Below are 22,046 nucleotides of genomic sequence, written 5' to 3' on the forward strand. Positions count from 1 at the left end.
CAAGGTTCATTCATTAATGCTGGACTGCAGAGGCTGGGGTTAATTCCCTACTGTGACAGAGCCTTACAGGTAGCCTTGGCCAAAAGTTAACTTACGTCATTCCTGCTCTGCAAAACTGGGAAAGGAGCATTTCCCCTAGGCAGGGAATCTATTAAAGCTCATAAGCAGCTTTGACAATTTGGTCAAATTGGAAGGCAAATAAAAGTCCTGGCTGTAAGTCTCAGCTGCACATCCAGCTGGGACTGCACATCTGCCCAAACAGGGAGACAGCTCCCAGGCACCTGCCCAGGGGAATCCGTGACCAGAGAAACAAATGGATTTTGTGTTTGCAAGGCAGGTAAAATACAGTTTTAAACAAGCTGCTCCAAACAGCACAAACAGTGGAGACAGAACTACATTAGCCTAATGTGGCTTTTGAGTACAAGGGTGGCAAATAGGCTTTATTACACCCTAGCTGCTCCTGGGCAGCACATGGGCTGAACACTACTTCCACTTAAATGTTCCTCCTGAGGTGAAACAGCCCAGTCAGAGGAAGGTGTGACAGCATCAGGAAGTCAAAAAACCTTGTCAGGAGCAGGAGACAGACAGAGCATATAGAGGTGAGAGGGAAAATGGGGGAGCAACTGCCAACTTCCCTCCTGAGCTGCCTTCTCCAACTTTGGACACACCACCGCTTGGTTAAACAGTGAAATAAAGTGAAGACATCCAGCAGGCGCAACACAGTGCTCTGGTGCCACATCCACAAGTTTCTCCTCAGCTTTCTATTAGGCCAAGTCAATTTAAAAGACTTCCTACAGGTTTAAGGAAGGGTCCCCAACCCAGAGGAGTCAGCCCTGCAATGGCCAGGGACCCCTGCACCCCAGGGACATGCACGGCAAGGAGCTTTGGCTCCAGGGAGGGACACAGCCCTAATTTATTGTTGAAAGGTGCTCTGCCTCACCCTGGGCTTGCACCTACTATAGCTGCAGCTTTTGGACTGAACAGGGGGAAAAGAGATGGGTTGACCCATTTATAAACCCTTTATCATCAAAACTGCACTTGCCAGAGAACTCTCTTTCCTTGCTGTGAACTCCTAAGTGCACAGGGAAAGCTGAGGTGCAGAAGCACTTCTGAAACAGAAATATTGCAGCCCCTAGAAAAGCTTTTTTCCTCTTTTCTTGTGACATTTTTTATGACAATTACTATGCCTGCAAAGCTGACAGGTTCAATATCTACTTCCTCCAGGCAGCTGATTTCAGATTTTGTTCTCTGTGTATGAGCCATATCTCAAACTGTGGCAGTACACAAGGACACCTCACACACGTGGTCCGTGGCACATCGTTCCTAACAACTTAATTGTGAAATCGGGTTAATCAGGACTTTTTCCAGGGAATCATTACAACCTGAATGATAATGACTTTCTTAATTGGGAGGGCAATTCTCAGGCTGCCTGCCAGTAGTGAAGTGTCACAGGAAAGGCTGGTTGGGGCACACTAAGGAGGGACTGTAGTCACTGTCTAGAGCCAGAGATCCAGGTGTTTTCCCAGGACAGCCTGCTCCCAAATCTCTTCATTCAGCTCTGCTCAAGGACACCATGCAGAGCTTCTCCATCACTGAGCTGGCAGGTTTGACATGGAAGTTGGAAAGCAGGCAGCAATGTAACCACTTCAGCTGCAAAATCAAGACCTAATTGAAAAATTCAGTTAATTGATATGTTAAAAGCACCAGACACCCCACACATGTAAGGAGCAGCAGGCCCTGTCCTCTGATGTGTGTTTATGATTTCCATTGAGACCAACCCAGGAACCTGAGCATCTGTGAAGCTCCCCGAGACACTCACTTCAGTTTTCCTTCCTTTTACAGAAACTGCATGACACAACTTCCTTCTAAATAAATGTCTCAAGCTCTACCTTCACATGAATGAGGTCTTTATATCACACATATCAAAATTTACAACCAGCCTTAATGTGGGATGCAACAGAGGAGGAACAACAGAAGGCAGCAGGTGCAGAAATCCCAGGATGGATTTTCCTGAAACTACATGACTGAAATAAAAACAGAAATTCTGTCCCTGCTCCATGCCTTCCAAACAAGTGGGAGGCTTAATCCCAAATACATGTTCACAGGTAAAACTTCTCTATCACCCATCATCCCTGAGCCCTCCTACTGCTGCACCTATACTGCCTTGAAATCCCACTCCAAGAATGAAGTTCCAATAGATACAGCAGGATTGCATTTGTTGGGGTAATTTTTACCCACGTACCCCAGCAGGGTTAGAAGAATGTATTCCCTCCACATGGGCTCAGGATGAGCTGAAAATCCCCTTTGCCTTCACATTTGGGACATAATCTTGAGAAGGAATTGGATGAACATCCCCAGGAACTCACTACATAGATGATGGCTGGAATTGACTGTACAGGCTTGGCCCCTTGTACAGGTCTTTCCTCACATAAAAAAACAAAAGACTCTGTGGCATCCCATTGCACAATCAGCTACAGAAATATGTGCTTAGAAAAAGAGTCTCACTTCCTGAGCCCATACCAGGTCTATAAAAGCAAAAAAAAGATACATGTTTCTATTAGAAAAGAAACAACAAAAGAAGTTGTTAAAAGGCTTCTTGTTGTGAAGGGCTGGGCACTGGTCAGCATTCAAACACACTTAGGAACATTCATACTGCACTCCATGGTACCTTTGCCGTTCATCTTTTTCTCACTTTTATCCTGCTCTCATCTTATTTTTCTCACTGACAAGACAGTGTCTTTTCATTTATTCACAAGTTTTGATAGCTTGGCTGCATCTGCTCGGTTGATGTCATTGAGCAACTTTTTTTCCTTCTCATAATTTCTACAGTGACATTACCAGGCACCTGTACCCAGAAATTGCTTCTTCCAGCTACTGAGAAAGTCTGAAGAACTCCTTTAAAAAAGCACCATTGCCCAGCTAGAGAATCAGAACATGTGACAAGGAAATAGGAGAGCCCAGGAGATACCAGCTGGGAAAAGAGAAAGTCTCATTGTGCTCAAGCAGGGCTGCAAAGAAACATTGCTGGAACAGCACAGACAGGCACTACTGAGGTGTCCTTCCAGATGGATGGATGGATGGATGGATGACCCAAAGCTGTGCAGCAGGAGGATGCGGTGGGTGATGCAAGGGACCAAACCTGCTCACTTCTTTCTAACACTGACACTGCTAATTCAGACAAGAGACTATAAGGAGCTTAATTTTTGTTGTTTTTAGCCTTCAATTCGTGTGAAACTTTCCAACAAATCACAGAATATTCACTTCTGTAACCTTTTCTTCTTTTGGCTGGAGGTGAATATTAACCTGTTTATGGCATTTTGTTCAGAGTAAAACACCCAGACACAGGATGGAAATTTCTCTTTCTATTGGTTTCATAACACAATTATAATAAATTCCATAAAACATTATCAGCATGAACACTTTAAACACGTAATAAAATTTAAACTAGTCAGTTAATCTTACAGTAGATCAGCTTCATTTCTTAGCTCCTTTGAGTTAATTTACTTCTGGCCTGAAGAGTTAATCACAGAGTAGATATTGAAATAAATGCTGCAGTGAAAGGACCTGCTTTACTAGATTGAGAAAAAACACTTAGTATTCAAAACTTACATTTTTTATCTTGCTGTCTGAAGGATGAAAGCCAAAATGTTCTACTTTAGCTCTCAGTAATCCCTGGGCCACAGAAGGCAGGCTTTGGTTATGTTTTACTAAAAAAGATGCCTGTCTTGTTGCTCAGGAAAGGCAACACCTGGACTTTCCACAGACCTTCTGGGCAGGACAGAGCTGCCTCTCCAGCCTGCTCCAGTTCCCACAGCACTGCTTACACCCAGCTGGAGCACCAAAACACCCCTGGGAATGCACCTGGGGTCACTGCCCAAGACCCAGCCGAGGCAGGCTCAGCAGATGGGATCCCGAGCTCTGCACATCCCACGTGCCAAGTGGGAACTTCTGGAACACCCAACACCCAACAGGGTGGAAGAAAAGCACACCTTTCACAGAGCACACCTGTCACAGAGCAATGGATATAGCCTCCATATTTCCCACAGAGACAGGAAGCAGCCTGAGGGTGTGTAAATGTCATTTCTCCCCCAGCAAAGATCCCAGAGGTGCAAGGAGCTCCACCCCAGTCCCCCAGTGAGTGATGCTGTGTCAGCTCCTGGTGACCCTGATGTGGGTCACACAGCACACAGCCAGGCCAAGCCACCACGGCTGGGTTTGAGTCTCAGCTCCTTTGCCATCATGGCACCTTGAAGGTCTCCTCACTGAAACTTCTCAGCCTCACTGCAGGGCAACCAGGCTCCACACCCAGTGTGACAGCTGCCAGGCTGAGAGCACACCCAACAGCCACATTTGTAAAAGCAGAGGGCAGAAGGGACAGGAAAAGGCCCCCACAGATTTAGGTCATGAAGGATGGCAAAGGGCTGGGCTGCAAAGCAAGCCTAGTTCAGGGATTTGTCCAAGCTCCTGTGGGAAGAGCAAGAGGTCAGCAAGAACCTGCACTCTGCCAGAGGGATCAGAGCAGAAGAGCTCACAGCAAGAACCTCATTTCAAGCAGAACCGGTCTAATTTTGCCATGTTAATTAGGTCAACAAAACTCTCTGCAGCATCACTGACATAGACTTGCTCCCCTGGCAATGTCCAAGTCAAAGCAAGGAAGACAACAGGCTCAAACTGCCACGTGCAAACAAGAACAGAGACCAACTGAAAAGCATGTCCACACACAAGCTCTCAGCATCCCTCCCAGACACCAGTGGCTAAGTGGAGAGCCTTTTTCTTACCATAAATACAAGCAGAGTCAAAGAAAGAGCTTTACCAGCAGCCACAGCCATGTGACACTGCAAAACACTCTCTTCCTGAGCACCCTGCTTTATTTGAAGGCTGCCTTTTAATTACTCTTTCCACTTCTGAACAAATATTTACCTCTCAGAAATTCAAGACAGCGCATACACACAAAAAAAGGAAGAATGTCCTCATTTGAACAATGTATTCCAGTCAAAGCTCTGTGAAACAACTGAAACTACCCAGAAGAATTTAAAAACTAACAGCCACATTCATCTGCCATGGCCTTAAAACATTTGACTCACTGCTTGTTTGAGTCTATTCTGACCTCCGACAGACTGACCCACAAGTCAGCACAGCTTCTTGGAAGGCAAATGCCTGCTCTTGTTATAAGAGCTCCACACAAAAGCTAAATGCAACATGACTTAAGCATTGGGAAAGCACTAAAGTGCCTCAAGACTAAACAGAGGCTGGAAGCGGCCCTTTTCAAGCTCAACCTTTTACTTTCTGCAGCCTGGGGAGATCCCTCACCTCTGAAGAACTTGTGCCTTTGAGTTTCAAGCTTTTCACTTGGTTCTCCACAGGAGCTGCTGAACCAGACCTACCTGCACATTCTCCTCTGTGACCTCGATCTCGGCGGTGTAGATGTAATCAATCAGCTTCCTCAGGGTCTGCCCATCGACATCTTTTATCTCAATCTTCTTGGCCTTGCTCTCAGACATGTCTCCTGAAATTCATTTCAAAAGGACAGTTACAGTTTGCTCTGTGCTCCCCACACACCCAGCACATTGTCCTGGTGTCTGACTACAAGACTGCCTGGCCCTATCCCTCACCACTGAAGAGCCACCAGTGAGATTGCCAGAAGCCTCCTAATGCCACCTAAAAACCAACTCAAGACTGAGGACACCGGTGCAGAACAACATAAATCAATAAATGCAACAAACTCAACTTCTTGACAGAAAAGAACCTGCCATGGTTCACCTGCATGCAAACAAATGTAACAGCTAAAAATAAACCCCCAGTTTGCTCCTCATGTCTCAGCACAGGGACAGACTCAAAGAGACTATGGATGTGTCTCACGAAGGCCTTTGGAAAAATATACATTTATATATATTTATTAAATATATATATATATACATATATACATATGGATAGAATGAGTATGTTGCAACAGCTACATTAGAGTATTTTGTGGTATACCCTACACTGAAAGCAATGCAGTGCCATTCTCTTTCTTTAGAAAGAAGCCGAAACCTGCTCAGGAAAACAAGCACACAAGCCAGCAGCTACACCCAGCATGCAGCAAGCTTCTCTCCTAAATTACCCTGCTGTAACCCATCCATCACTTACACCTTGTGCAAAGCATCCACACAGAAAGATGCAGTTCTCATCTCTCACCTTCCCAACCTCACACCTTTGGATCCAAACTGTATCCCTTCTCCAAATCCATAACTCAAAGGCACGTGGAACTAGAGCAATAATTTCCTCCCTGAATATACAAGTAAAGCCCCGTAGCTGTGTAAGAGCCTACTCATGACCCAGAGCTTTATACACACCTCCACACCCAGGAGCAACATCAGAGGAACAAAAACATGCAGTGGGGAGGAGAAAGGACTCCCCACAGCCCTTCCAGCATCCCCACACAGGGTGACCTCACCCAGGATTTAATCACCAGGATCTCCACAGAAAAGAAAGAACAAACACCCAAGCGGAAAGAAAATGATAGGTGGAAAAACAAAGCTAAGCAAAGGAGAGCATGAAGAAATGCCAATTCTTAAACCTGGGCATGAATAATCACTACTCTCAGAAATCTGGTGACTCAGTACTGCTGTGGGATTAAGTGGAAAAATATTTCCTGCAGCCTATAGAAGTAATTACAGCCTACATCTCCATGCAGCATTTCACAAGACGTGGCCGGGCACAGTAAGTGCACAGCACACAGTCAGATGCTAAAGAGGGCCCAAGCTTGAGCAAAACCTGGATCCTGCTAATTGAACTTTGCTGACTTTCCTCACATGAATAAGGAGGCAAATAATAGGAGTGGGGTGGGATCGTGAGTGTTAGAACAGTCAACAGCGTCCAAAGAACTGAAATAATATTTGCCCCAAATTCAATTTTTAAAATTGAATAATGAAATGTTATTCAGAGAAGCCCATGAATACAAATGTACCAGTACAAAGGAATAAATGACCTACATTTGGGAGGCCTTCAAAGCAGGTAGGACTTTTTAATTGACAAAATGTCATCTTCACACACTTCGTCCCCCCAAAAAACCCCGAATATCTCCAGAGATGAAAGGGTGTTTCTGAGGACAGACCAGTCCCCATCAGCCCTGTGGTGCTGGAGGTGCCTGTAAGAAGCACCCACCAAACCCCCCTGCATGGGGAGGGCAAGTGGAGCCCAGAGCCCTGCAGGACCCTTGGTGTGGGGAGGGACTCAGCCACACACACCCAGAGATCGATGCAGAAATAGCATTGGAGGGACCAATCTGATAACATCATCTGTCGTGGCATCCATGTGACACAAGCAACAAAAATAAAAGCTGCGTGGGCTTCCCCGCCCACCAGCGAGCTGCCAGCCCTGCATACCAGCAGCCTGCACTGCCTCTGCTCCGGGACCAGCCCAGGCACCCCCGGGAGGGCAGTCTCCTGTCTGTGTCCACCGTCAGACAGGATCTGACCCGGCATGATGGAGCCCCTCTCTCTTGTCACAGGGTGGGCACCTCTCTAGTGCTGTGGGATGGGGAAGAACCTGGAGACACCACGAGTGAACCAAGGCAGGGGTTGGTGCAGACCAGGAGCAGCCACCAGGCTGCCCCTTCCTCCAAGCACAGACCCAGGGCGAGCCTCTGGAGCAGCTCCTGGGCAGCTGAGTGCTGGATCATTGAGGGCTTCTCATCTCACACCTCTTCAGAAAAAAACCCTACACCTTAAACCCCACAAAACACAACTCCTAGGGTGTCTTTCATAAGTCAGACTCCAGCCCTACCTGATACCTTAATGACAGAATAATTCAACTCACTAGCATCTCTCACATTTAAGGGCTGTGTGAGGAAGGGCTGCCTTGCATGGGGCACTGCACAGAGCCTGTCCCTGCACTGCGGCAGCCAGGCAGACACAAGGGACCAGGTGTGAGGGAGCAAAGGCAGGCAAAACAGGCAGGGTGGCTCTGAGCAGACCCTCTGCAGGGGATAGACCTTGCAGACACCAGCCCCTCATGGAGGAATTCCTTTCCTGCACCACACTCATCACCCAGCAGTGCCTTTACTGCTCCCCTCTGCTCATCAGGGCAAGAAGAGAGCAGAGCTCTGTTTTGTCACAAGATAAACTACAATGAAAACTGCAGCAGCCCACGGTGCTGTATTTACCCAGCACAGCAGCCTGCCCTGCCTCCTACACATTGCATTTCCCAGGGCACAGCCACAGCTTTGGCTGTTTCCTAAGTCACAGATGTGCTGAGGGAGAATATGAGTGCATTGGATTACAAAACCACAGCCTCTCACACATGGGGTGAGTGCTTTGAAGTAGCACATATGACCTGCAAGGGGGGTTTCTGCTTCCTCCTTCAGCACTTCCAAAAAATCCTAAGGTATCTGACAGGAGCAGTCCTAGCAGTGTCACTGAAGTATCTGTTACCCTTTCTGAAATGGTTGTGTTTTCTTCTAAATGGACAGAAATTACTGTCCCAAATCATCCCCACAGAATCATGCCAACAAGGACCAGCATCCAAAATGCTCTAGGAAGCCAGCATGGAAAGGGACACTGAGGAGGTGCTGGGTCCCATCTCTCCTTCAGCAGTGGAAGATACAAACGGAAAATGTGCCTACCTATTTTCAGACTTTCCAGGACTACTTCAGAGGAATGGCTAACCAGAGGACACACAATAGCTCAGAAAAGACCCCAAGGTTATCACAGGGTCATTCATGCTCCAAAGTCATGCCCAGCTGACAGTGACAGAGCCTGCAGAGCAAGCAGGGGGTCTCAGTGTGGTTCCCTCTGTTCACAGCTCCACACTGATCATTCACTACTCACTCCTGGCTGCTGGGGGACCCCTCCAGTGGGAATTCAGCGTGCACCAGCAGCTCCTGCAAATACCCCCAAAGTGCAGCTGAACCTGAGCCCTTGGCTTCATCACTGCTGTGCAGTGTGTGAAAAAACCAAGTTACAACAACCAGCTCGTGCTGAAGCTGTGATTTTAAACTGTCCCCTTGCAGGGGAACCCCCACGCAGCTGCAAGGAGATCACACACTTTGTCCTCACAAGAGAGAGGTCCACACCTTAGGAATCTGGAGATAGCTAGACTGAAAGCAAAGAGAGAGGCTGGTCTTTGCCTGACCTTCTGCCCCTGGGGACTTGTCAGGGGGAGGGGACAGGCAGCTGCCGAGGCTGTCACCCAGCCCAGGGGAGCTCCAGAGCCAGCCACATGACGGGTTAGCTGATTACTGTTTAACTCACAGAGTGAGGGATTACACGGCCCAGAGAATTCCTGCATGGAAACATGAGCAGCCCTGCACCACCACCTTCCCACTCAGATGACCTCTAAGGATCAGAGGGTTTTTCCAAGAGTTTTTCTTTACTAAACTCTTCATCAGCATCACAAGCCGTGCTCGAGGTGCCCTCACACACAGCTGCTTCTGAGCAGTGTTTGCTCCTCTGCCTCGCCACCACAGCCAGTACCAACTTCAGGGTACAGCACCAGTGCCCCAAAAAACACAAATGCTCTCCACCTTAGCTCACCACACTGACAAAGAGACCATAGGGAGTGTCACATCTTGCTTGCCCCACATTTCACACGTGAGGTTTTCTTCCCCACCTCCATTAGAGAAGGGCAAAAAGCTTCACCAACTGCAAGCTCTTGCCTGAGAAATGCTGCATTCTGCTTCCAGCAAAATGAATGAACTAGGTCTAATCTCAAGGCTTTTAAGGAAGAAACAAAGCCCAGACCACAAGCAAATGAACATGAAACAGGGAAAAAAAACCCTGAATCTCATTTATGTTGGGGCTCAGGGACAGTAACAACCACTTTGTGGGGTGTACAATAATTTCCTTTGTATTTGTCAGTTCCTATCCTGGAAATGAAGGCAAAAAAAGGGAAGGAAGTTAAGGAGTTTCTGACCACACTAATTTTGCTAGAATGATTTAAATAAGCTGCTCACTCCCCTCCTTCAGGATTGACACAGCTTTCTTTGGGGTTTTTTTGCTGACCCATCTGGGCACAGCCTTTGAGAGCACCTGCTCCACAGATCAGGTGATTAGAGCAGGAATTTTGTCCTCTTCTTCCTTTTCTTCCTTTCTGTCATTACCAAAACACACTGGACTGCAGCAACTCACCCTAAAAATCTGGGCTGCTAAAACACACTGGGATCAAGAGAACAACGGTGTTATTTCAGGCAGCAGAAAAAAGTGCCATGGGAGATTAAACATCTGTGACTGCCAAATCAGTATCGGCAGGACTGAGCCTTGAAACTACAACTCCTGTGCCAGCAACTCCTTTGATGTGCACCACGAACATTTAGGGCACTGAACACGTGCTTGATGATAATGTTTTCATGATCCAAGGTCTTGTTAGGGAAAAAAAAATCTAGCCCATAAAGCAGTGAGCCAAAGCCCACAGTAACCTCACAGTGCCCCACATGCTATCCACTCACCCCACAGCCATACAACCACCCCACAGGAATTGGTCAAGGATGCCCAGCATCATCCATCAAGTACAGCAAACTGCAGACATCTCTCAAGGAAACCCTCTCCTGCCTGTGCTGCAGCTCCTGACAGACACAGCCTGAGGGCTGGGCACTGCAGTGGCAGCCCAAGCACTGTCTGGGGTCAAAAGCAGTACCTGTAAACATGGCACAGAAATAAGGGCTGCAGGCTGCCAGCACCACCCGGTGAGCTTCCATCTCCACGGTTTCGGCCACAATCACCACATCACACAGGAGCCTCTTGCTGGGGAAACACCAGAAAAGACAAAGATCATTTTGGAATTCCTGTCAGGCAAAAATCTACATCACTACTGCCTGAAAAAGTGAAAGACACACCACTACAGACACAGCACCTGAGCTTCTGTCAAATCCCAGGGGAAGGTCCTCTAATCCCTCAGTACCAGCTCCTATCACTGCCTACAAATCAAAGACTGAATCCTCCTGAGGCTGCAGCCCTGCCCGTGGTTCTGCTATCCCCTGGGGAAAAAAAAAAACAACCCTGGAAGCCAAATGAGGTATACATGCTGCCCTGAAGAACAAAGGGTAAGCAGCCCCTACACCTCTCAAACAAGCAGGGCTTGGAGAAGGTGCAGAAGAGCTTATTAAAGATTTGGGCACCACTTGTGGCCAGGCTCTAGTAGATCTGTAAGGCAAGAAATAGCCATGCAAGGGAACACCAGCATCACTTCTGTCTTTTCACAGGGAAAAGGTGGAGTGGAAAATGAAGTGATTTCTGTACTTCCTTCCATGCTTGTCACTCAAGAAAGTGGCCACCAAAATAATTCCTGGCACTGGCAGGCGCAGAAGCTGCCTCAGCCATCTGACAGAGAGGAGGTATCCATCACTGGAGTTTATCCATGGGCCTGAGGACTTCATTTACCTCATGAATTAGTCTGGGATTAAGAGTCACTGGGATAAAGAACAGGGTTCCAGACAGAAACAACAAAAAAAACCCCTTCTAAGCTCCCCCACTGACTCATTGTAGAGCTTTGGAAAAGTCACTTCATTAACGAGTGACCTTTTCTACTCGCCCCACGTATGTCCTTTGAGGATTCATTAGTTAATGTTTGCACAGAGCTTCGCAGATGCCGACAGCAAGAAGTGCTCAGCCTCCCAATAAGTTGGTTTAAGATGCTTAAGCATACAAATGCAAACTAAGGGTGTTCTTTTCAAATGTCAAGCCCGAAAAAGGATCAGTGTCTGTAAATCTAGATGTTGCCTTCTCTTTGGAAATACTTATCTCCACGCTGGACTTTGTCTTTAGGAAACTGCATTATCAAATAAACATACACAGGGCTTCTAAGGGACCAGCTACGTCTCTTCTTCTCCACATATTGAAATATGTGAAAAAACAGCTGTGAAATGGAGGGTTATAGCTGGAAAACAGAAGAAAGTAGGAACGGGCAGTCTGTACTCTACATTCATTCCAGTTTGCAAGGGGGAAGGGCAATGAGGGAAACTCTTTAAGGGCCTCTTAACGGAAGCTTCCTCATTTCTTTTAGCTGATGTAAAAGGTGCTCTGTTCAAATCCTCTTTGGGCTATAGTAATCTAAAGTACCACTCATAAAATTAATTTCATCTACATTTGCAAACTAAAAGCCTAAGTGGCACTCAGGGACATGGTTTAGTGGTGGCCTCAGCAGTGCTGGGTTAAGGGTTGGACTCAATGATCTTAGAGGTCTTTTCCAACCTAAACAATTCCATGATTCTATATAGTATATAGGTTAAAGGCTTAGCATGATTTTTCTAGACCCTTTGAATGAGATTTCTGGATGCATGTGAAGGGACAAACTATTATTTCAAGGCATCTATTAACACTGATTGCTGACAGCTTAACAGATCCCAAGCTCAGAGCACATTCAAGAGATGTGAAAAGCATACATTCCACAACAGCAACAGGAGCCAACCAAAAAAAAAGAGTACCCAGAAGATGAAAACATCATACAGGTGCCTAATGGCAGCTCTCATTTCTCTATCCTTTATCTGTTCAGTATTGCCCAAGACATCTAACCACAGGCACTAAGAAACATTGTCTGTCTCCAGTTGTTCCCACTATGTTTCAATTAGCAAAGAATAGAACAAGAGATTTCTGAATATAGCTGCACAAACCTTTAGTTTCAGATCCTTTGCTTTCAGTACAAAGAAAGGACCAGAAGGATGTCAGTTAAAAGTAAAAAAAAAAAAAAATTACAACATACCCTGCTTCATATAATAGTTACAATATTTCCATTTTGTTCCTATGCAACAGAGAATCACAGAGAATCACTGTCAGATATCTGTGGAAGGAAACATTTCCAATCCTTCTCCACACTAGAGAACCTGTGTATTAGGAAACTACTTAATCCATGGAGAGTAAGTAGCTATTACAGCATCTTTTGATTACTTGGAGCGTGCAGAGGAGCAAAACCTGCTTTCATCACATCACCTCAACAGTTATGGAGCACATGCATTCATGTGTGCAACACATACTTTCTGTAAGAATTCTTTCTAAAACTAGAAGGGCAAATAAGTCTAATGAACTAGTCAGAGAAATGCTCAATGAACTTCTCTCTGGTTTGTGGGATAACAGCCACCAAGAAACAACTCAGTCTGAACCACTGCCACCACATTGCTGATGTGATGACAGCAGTTTTCAAGGCTGTGTTCACAGGTATTTCTTCAGCCTCTGTTCTCACTGTTCCCACACAGCTGTGTTAAGACCAAGGTGTTCTCTTTTAACTAATACCAGGATTTTTCAATTTGCAAGAAGAGAGCTGACATTCTTCCTGAGTACTTGCCTTTTTTTTTTTTTTCCACCCCTTCTTTTGGAGTGCTAAGCCCAGACTGAGTGATGCTGCTAGTTAAAGAGACTAAGAACAGTACATTAATAATCTTTGGTCTGTAATTATGTGTAGGTGTCTTAATGTCTGTAATGTTCTATTATTGGGTTTCAGACCCTTATCTCAGTTAAGGACATAGTTTACAGCTGAATTTGCTGTAAGTAATGGGAAAGACTAAATGAATTATCATCAATAAATGAAGGCTATGGCTTAGATAATGTTTTTGGGAAGACAGAGCTCTGAGATTGGGGAGAGCAGCCCACCACAAAAGCCTATCTATATTTTAGCTTCCTATCTGTTGATTAGTCCTCAAGATGCAGCCATTAGCTGTAATAAAAATGGCACAGACTATTTCCTACGTCTCTCAATCAGCACAATTCTGCTAACCCAGAGAGGGTGCCCAGTAAGTGAAAAGTGTACCTCCGTAATTCATTCATGACCTTGAAAGCCTTTCTCATGTGAGAGGGATTGACTGTCACTGTACGCTGGTCCTTTTCATCTTCAGCTGCCTCAGAGGAACGGGAACTCTGCTTAACGCTAAAAACAGGGACAAAAAAAAAAAAGGAGCAGAAAGTTTGATTCACTTTAAAAAACAAGCGTCCTAAAACTGCAGCACAGGGTATTAAGCATAGAGTTACTCACAAGTCAGTTAGTCAGTTTAGGTTCTCCACATGAAGCACATCAAAAAATGCAGCTACTTCTGCATGGATGTTGAAAGCCAACTCAGCCCACATTTCAGCCAGCAGGGAAGAAAAGAAAAAAGTGCCAAATACCTGAGGACAAAGCCCAGTCTTACAGGCTTCAGGCCAGGAAAGCAGTATAGGTTGAAATTCAAGCCAGAACATAATTGCCTCACTGAATAGAAATAGACTTCAGCACTGGGAACTACAAGAGTGCCATGGATTTTTTAACATTCATACAGAGAAAAAGAAGTTTAGCCTTCAACGTCCCATCTGAAAAAGGCAAGCACACAATACATGATTTGTATCTTCTTTAGAGGCAAGTAGAAAAAGGCAATTAAAACACCCTGCACAGCTTTCAAAGCTTTACTGAAGCCACTTTCCATTTCAGAAATAGGTCTATTTATTGCCACTGAAACATATGGAATGAATTATTAAACCTTTCCTACCAGAACCACCAGCTACATAGGTAATGTCAAACCAGAGGCACCCAGCTATGTGCTGTGTTTAACCAGGCCAACAGGTGCCTAAGGCACATACGTGTCCTCATTACTTTGTTGGGAGCATTGGCTCTTTGCACACAATTGACAGCAGGTCAATATCTCTACCTCCCTGATCTGAAAGCCTGTGAAATCGCTCAGAGCCAAAGGCTCCCACCTGTGAAAGGAGCAGCACTTGGAGGCAGGCCCCTGTTCAGCTCACACCCAAGGAAGGCTCAACCCTCAAAACCCTGGCAGGCAAAGGCAAGCAAGACAAGTCAAGGAGGGTTGTCCATGTCAAAATGGCAGATCTCCAGAGGCAACTCCATCACCCCACGTGCCTGGCTGGAGACCTTCTCAGAGCTTTTTCTTCCAAAGGACAGTCTCCTTCTCCTTCACCTTTGTCCCCTCCTCCCCACTACCTTTCTTAGTTGGGCTGGTATGACAAAAAAGGCTGAATAGGGTTAAAAGAGCATTCTGGACAACCCAGCATCCTGGTACTCTGGTGACCATATGGTGATATCTGAAGAAGGGCAGATGAGGGAAGTGTGGAAGGATCCTTCCCAGAACACCCTGTCAGCTTCTGTCAAGGTGTGTATGCATGCACATATATATCTATATACACACACTTACACACATTGACCTTCCCTTTGAAGAACACATCACTCACTATTTACAACCCTTGACAGTGTGAAGCCCTGGCTAACATTACATCCCCCCCATCCCCTGCTCCTGATCAGTGGCTGTAACCATCACCACACAAAGCTCTCTGCCCCCCCAGCAGTCTTTGGTGGGCAGCACTGTCCTTCCTCGAGAAGCAAGAGGCTGAGCAGCACAAAGCTGCACATAGCTCAAATCCACACCTGCATACTGAGCAGCCTCCGGCTTTGTGCCTGAGACAAAGGTTAATGCCAAAAAAGCAGCCAAGTCCGATTCTTTCACTTTGCTGAGCGAGTGAAATGTTTTCAGTCATAAGCGAAGCCACAAGGCTGAGCACAACATCACTGAGCACATGTCCCAGTGAGGGGGACAACTTCCCAGACTCCGTTACAGTTGTCATCCAATTAGCTTAGGATGGCTGGATTAAAGGAAGAAAAATCTGAAAGGAGAATTCCTTGTGTTAAATGTTCAGTATTCAAGGGACTGGTACCAGGCAACGACACAAACAGCTTTTCTATCCCTGAAGAGAGCTGAACTCATTCTGTGCCACACGTACTGCCAAGGTGTTCATGGACATGGAGCTGTGCTGGCACTTGGCTCTTCCCCAGCTCTGCACACCCCAGTGAGGAATCCTCCTTGCTCCAGGGACACAGCCAAATCCAGCTGAGCCTCAGTGCAGTGTCTCTCAAAAGCCCTCACTGAAACTTTAGGCCAAGTGAAGTCTGACCACAGCTTTCAACACCCCAGCATAAATGCTTGATTTCTAAACAGCTAAACCTGCCCATGTGGCATGATTGAGCCAAGAGGGGAAAAAAAGGCTCTGCAAGTACAAGTGACTTCATGGAGCTTTCAGGCTCCAAAGCTGGAACACGTACAGGAAGCAAGCAAAGTAAACAAAAAAAGAAAAATAATTAAAAAGAAAGTGAAACTAAAAGGGAGTATCAGGGAGAGCCACTTCCATTGCTCCCGGGGCAGGACACCTGGATCACCATAGGACACTGCCCTGGGCAGCCTCACAGACACCTCAAAGACCCAAAATCAAGCCATGCACACAGAAATCATGGGAGCTCTTTAATAAGAACAAGCACACTGCTGGGATTTATTTATTAGCTCTCCAGTGCCGGAGACCAAAGATGTTCAAACTTTTCTGCTGGCAGAAGATACAGTTCAAAGAACACAGCGAGTCTCACTGAACACCAAAGTAAATGTCAGGTCAACAAGCCTTCATAAAGCCTCAACTCCACCAGCGTTTGTCTATGTATTTTAAAAGCTGAAAAACTTGCTTCAGGATTTTGGAAAAAGATCAGTCAGCTCTTCCTAAAAAGCAGGAAAGATAATTTTTTTAAAAACATCCTAAGAGACATCCTCAGCTTAATTAAAAGGGGCAGATTTCAGAATTTGCCAAAGGCTTACCATGAGAAAATACTGCAGATTGTCTGGTTAAAAACTTGTTTCAAAAAAGATCAAGATATGCTATTTAAAGTTTTTTTCCAAGTGACTCATATCAAAAAAACAGATTTGAAGAATTAATGGCTAAGAGTCTTTAACTCATCTCTAAGACTGATTCAGCTACCATAGAATCGTGTTCCAGTAACAGACAGAGGATGATTTTATCTGGGAGAGATATTTTACACCTCCATGCACATACTCTCAGAGATCACTGACACATTTCAAACATAGAAATGCAAGAACCTGAATGCTCCAAGCAAATGCACCCTGCCAGAAAGCAAAAGCTGCCCCTGAGAAGACCAAACCATTACATTTCACAGCCTGTTCTGAGATTTGTCCCCCCACAAGGCTAAGAATTACTACATTTTTTACACTGTTGTTATTTTAATGGATTAAAGCAATAGGGTCCTCTGATCAAAGATACCAGCCAAGACCAACTGGACATGCTAGAGCTCCTGCACGCCATGACCACAGGGACATTTCCCCCACGTTTGCCAAGCTGATGTCCTACTACAGCAGCAGGACTCGTGAGCCAGCTGCCAGGAGCAATTTGTTCTATTCCTGGGCTATCCGAGGCCGTGCACTGAGTGAATGGACAAATGATTTAATTTCCCTGGGCCAGATGAACATCCTCTTTACAGACACAGCAGGATGCTCCTAAAATGAGCAGAGAGGCTCTTAGTTTCAGACAGTGCCAACTCCACTGCCCCCTCCTGCAAGGCCTTTCAATGATGTCCCCAAGTAGATCAAATGAACCCAAATTTGAGGATCCCCAATTAAGCCAGCGAAGCTAATCACCGCCCCATTGACACTGTGTTCCTCCTCTCCAGGACCCCCTAGCAGAGCTGGGCTCAGGTTGCCACGGTTCACAGCCCAGCTCCTGCCCCAGTGTGGTCACAACCCAGCTGACAGAAAGGTATTTGAAAAACCCATAACCCACCATTCTGCTGCCCGCATGTATCAACTATAAAGTTGGGTTGCCTTAGTTACCAGCAGTAATTACAGATGTCTTTGTAGATTATGTGAAAGAATAAAAGCCTTCCTTAGAGATAAACTGTCCCCTGGCAAGATTATTGCCGTGCAGAGAGCTGGTAAACCCCAGGAACAAAAATCCCAGCTCTGCCAAATCCAATTCTAACACTGGCTTTATGGGAGCCAGGAGTTCACCCCGAAGGAAGGGCAGATCTCAGAGGCAGTCTCCTTCAGAGCACAGAAGGGTGAGTTTCTGCTCATGTTTCTGGGAGAACAGCCTCCAGGCTCAGCTCCTAACCCAACACGAACACCAGGGAGGTCCCCCTCCACCAAGTTGTCACACCGGGGAGGGGATGGGACACCAGAACTGTCCAGCCCAGCCTCATTCCACTGTGCATCACTGGGGGGTCTCTGGGAGCTGCTCCCCTCTCCTGGTTGAGCTCCACAGGCTGAGCTCTGCTCTCCTGGCCGGTCCCTAACACCACAGAGCTTCAGCACCACAAGCCTGGCCAAAGACTCAGCCAGGCCCAGTGTCCTGCATGAGCAATCCAGCACCTCTGCAGCAGGTTCATATCCCTGTATTAAGTTAAAAGTGCCTGCTAACCATAAATTTCCAAAGCCTGTGGAGCTTCCTTGTGAGATATGTAAGATGCATCATCAGAAAACATTAATCTACAGTTTCTGAGAGGTTTGACATCACTCTGATCTAAAAATCTGACAGACACCCAATAGCAGTCAGTAGTCTTCAAAAGTTTAATACTTCTACAAAGATCAACAGAATTGATCTAAACGGAGTTGATCTAAAATACTAGTTTTAGTCTAAGCACAATGAAAAATCATTTTACTTTAACTGGCCCAATTCTCTGTTTAGGATCAACACCTCAAATCACAATGCATGATGCCCAATAGTTTTATTGCTTGAGTCAGGCAGACGTAGTAAGGAAAACATCTCAGTGTAACAGCATAGTTATAAAAATATCAATTTCTGAATTTGTCTTTAGGTACATGCAAAGATATTTTAAAACCTGTGACTGAAGGGATCCACATACTGAACTGAGTTTGAGAGGATTTCAGAGAAATGCATTATTAAAACATATGGGAGGCAGCATAATGGAAAGGATTATTTTTCTTTTAATAGCAATATTATTTTCCTATTTTGTTGATTTTTTTTCAGTGCCTACATCAACATGGAGACATTAGCTTAGGAAAACACACAATTGACATACAGCAGATCCCTAAAAGGGTATTCATATCAAAGGAGACCTCAGGGGGAAAGAAGACTTTGGGAACTAGTGAGAAGAGAAGTCTTTGCTGACAGTAATGGAAACAACACAAAATAACTCAAATACGACAATACCATTTGCTTTCAAAGGCAAATATTATATTTCTCAAACAGATACCACAGACTACCTTCACCCAAATATAAAACCACAGGTGTTTTAATATTTTAACAAAAAAAAATTAACATTCCAGAGGTATTTTCCCTATCCAAACTCAAAAAACATCTTGCAAATTCAGAACCAGAGTATCATGCCTAAGTGTAAGCCTTACGCAATTTCTCCATAAAATAGAAGTCCCATCATTTTACTATCAGCAAAGTAAAAGAAAAGCAGGATTCTGAAATATTTTATTGCCACACGTGAATGTTTCAGGTTAAATCTCCCTTGCCCCCAACTGCTCCTGCTCATGTGCAATGACACGGGCACATGATACCACTGAACATCCCGGGTGTGCAAGTTAAAAGGATATTTGAGTCTGGGCAGGCTTGGGACCAGAGTAAGAGGTGAAGCGAGCACCAACAACACGGATTCTCGCTGGCTATGAAAATGGAAAATGCAGTAATATTAAAAACCAGGGAGAACTCTGCCATAATGAAAGTCACCAAGTGTAAAATTTGAGGACCAATCTGCCCAGCACAGATCTGAGCTGAAATGTGGGGCAAAAGCACAGCAACAAGCACAGACCGAGCCCACGGCGCTCGCCCACCAAGGTCATTTTTGAACACCTCCTCCCAGGACTTGCTCGGAGCAGCCAAAGCAGCCCCAGCACAGCCCCAAACCCCGTGCCCTTTTGAACCAGAAAGCAGGTGAATATTTCCAGCTTTTCCTGCCAAGAGCCAAACCCCACATCATTACTGCCCACAACCAGTTCAGGACTGCCTTCCTCTTCCCGAAAACTAGAAATGAAAGCAGCAGTTTGGGTAATCATTCCTCACTTCCAGAGGCAGAGAACATGCTGATGGGGATAGCCCTTCATGCCCTAAAAACAGATGGTCTGAAAAAAAACAGGATCCGGTAAAACAGTCCAGGTATTTTCCCAATGGCTTTTTCACTGCTGTATCCCGAGAAAAAGGCCTCCAGTCAAAATGAGACCATTGCTGGTAGCCATCAAAAAAAAAAAGTAACAAGCAACTGTGCCAAGGATGATCCCAGCCCGGGGTATCAAAACAGCTCTGTTCCACTTCCTCAAACACAGGCTCATTTATACAAATAAAGGGGGAAAAAAAAAAAAAAAAAAAAAAAAAAAAAAAAAAAAAAAAAAAAAGGAAATCGCATTCCATGAGCTGGCATCTAGCATGACAAACTAAGATTTCAAGGCAGTTGAAATTAATTAATATTTGGATTAATATCCAGAGGTGACTGATCATACCATTAAGGGAAGTAGAAGCCCCTACAATGAGAAATGTGGCAGGATGAAAGGTTTTGCACATTAAATACACAAACAATTGCAACCCTTGAGTCACAGAAGGGTAGAAAGCTGCCCTTTGCCTGGAGCTTGGAAAACAACTCCTACAGGCGGCTGCAAATGTTTTCCCTCAACAGAAGGAAAAATTCCAGAATTTGGGGGTTGACTCCAGCTTAATTTTCTAATGTATCATATTTAAATAAAACTCCTGTCAAGCCCTGACATTCAGTCCTACCAGCAGGTCAAGCCCCCTCTCTGTTCCCCCATCCCCTGCAAGGTCACCAGCACAAAAGGAAGCACTCAGCATATCCTGTTCTCAAAAAAATATTGTAAAAAACTCAGACCAGTTTAATGTTTAGTTTGAAGAAGCACAAGTCGCTTCTGGTATGCAAAAGGCACCTGACAGAGGGGAGTAACGCGGGCAGAACCAAAACACTGAACATCTCTCTGGCATCCACCCTGCACAGCAAGAATATCTTTTATGGGTCCAGTGGGCATTAAGTCGGCTCGGTAAACACTTCTTCACGCAGGTTTTGGAGCTAAAAAGCTGCCTGGCAGGAAATAAAGTCTACACGGCCCGGCTACCGTGCGAGGGAGACGCGGGATCCCCTGCACTGCCCTAACACCGCACAGAGCCCGGCTTCCACACACGCCAGCAGGAAAACCGACCCCCAAAGGAGCCGCGGACCTTTCGGATTGTCACTCGTGACTCAAAAAAGCGGCGAATATCAGCGAGTCTGTCTCGAGCGGAATGCCGAAGTCGGCTGCCTGAGGTTCCAGGCGCAGGCAGGGCACACACGCCAGCCCAGCACACCGAGCCGGCGGGGCAGCCACCCACCCCCGTGTCCGGCACCCTTCCCCGGCATCCCAGCCCCCTGCCCCGCACCTCCATTTCAGCGAACAGCCCCCGACCAGCATCCCACACGTCCTTAATTACACCCGAAACACATCCCACGGAAACCCCTCCGCTGCCTGGGAGCGGGCACGAGGGGCGAAGCCGCCTGTCATCATGACATTGCAACATCCGCGAATAGCACGGCGGGCGCCCATCGCGGGAGGGAGGCATTCCTGCCGGCGGCGAGCAGCGGGGGTCCCCGCAGCCGCGCCCCGCATTCCTGCGCACAGCCCCGCACGGCTCGCACCCCGGGCAAGGGCATCCCCATCCCGCAGCGCTCCGGGCGGACACAAAGGCTGGCGGCGGTACCCACCTCTCCTCCTCCATTGTGCGGGGCGGCGGCGGGGCCGGCTCAGCGCCCCGGGCCCGGCATGGCTGCGAGCGGCCGCCCCCGCCCCGGGCCGCTTCCTGCGGGAGCGGAGCGCTGCGTGCCGGGCGCGCCCCGCCGCACCGACTGCCGCCGCCGCCGCGGAGCCCCCTCCCCTCCCCGGCCCTCCCCTCCCCTCCCCTCCCCGGCGGGGCTTGCGAGCGTCTCCGGGCAACGGCAGCACCGCCCCGCACCGCCCCGAGAGCGCCCTCCGCACCCCGGCCCCGGCTGGCGCCGCCGGCGCGGCCCCGCTGCGGCAGCGAAATAGGTCAGGGGCGGCCCCGGGCCGGACCCGCCGGCAGCGGGACGGCAGCGCCGGCCCCGGCATCCATCCCTCCGCCCGCCCGCTGCCCGGGAGTTGTCCTCCGTGCGGCCCAAAACCGCTTCAATCCCTGCAGGCTACGGACTGGACGAAAGTTTTAGTGGCTGAACATCCCCAGCGCCGGGGTCAAGCCCGCGCACAGGGCAGCGCAGGAGAGGAGAGGTGATGGTGAGCAAGGAGAGGGTCTCAGCCCTCCTAAGTCTCCCCCTACTCTCACCGCAGAAAGCAGGATCTTGCCTCC

The 22,046-nt window shown here is 47.0% G+C and overlaps 1 protein-coding gene across 3 annotated transcripts in view; it reads right to left on the reverse strand.

The window, feature by feature from the left end:
• The window catches only part of KLHL3 (kelch like family member 3), a 48,924-nt gene extending 27,337 nt beyond the window's left edge, over nt 1-21,587 (reverse strand). The window contains exons 1-4 of one of the 3 annotated variants that reach the window (XM_066196833.1): nt 21,430-21,587; nt 13,717-13,833; nt 10,615-10,721; nt 5,385-5,506 (exon numbers count right to left, since the gene is read on the reverse strand). In XM_066196833.1, the coding sequence (XP_066052930.1) occupies nt 5,385-5,506; nt 10,615-10,721; nt 13,717-13,833; nt 21,430-21,443 (360 nt within the window). In that variant the 5' untranslated portion in view covers nt 21,444-21,587. Of the gene's footprint in view, nt 1-5,384; nt 5,507-10,614; nt 10,722-13,716; nt 13,834-13,938; nt 14,046-14,069; nt 14,085-21,429 lie in introns of those variants that run through there. The other 2 variants (XM_066196835.1, XM_066196834.1) reach the window with 2 other exon arrangements.
• Between the last annotated feature and the right edge of the window lie 459 nt (nt 21,588-22,046).

This window comes from Chamaea fasciata, unplaced genomic scaffold (assembly GCF_029207755.1).
Source record: "Chamaea fasciata isolate MVZ Bird 193981 ecotype frontalis unplaced genomic scaffold, bChaFas1.0.hap1 SCAF_15, whole genome shotgun sequence".
Taxonomy (NCBI): Eukaryota; Metazoa; Chordata; class Aves; order Passeriformes; family Sylviidae; genus Chamaea; species Chamaea fasciata.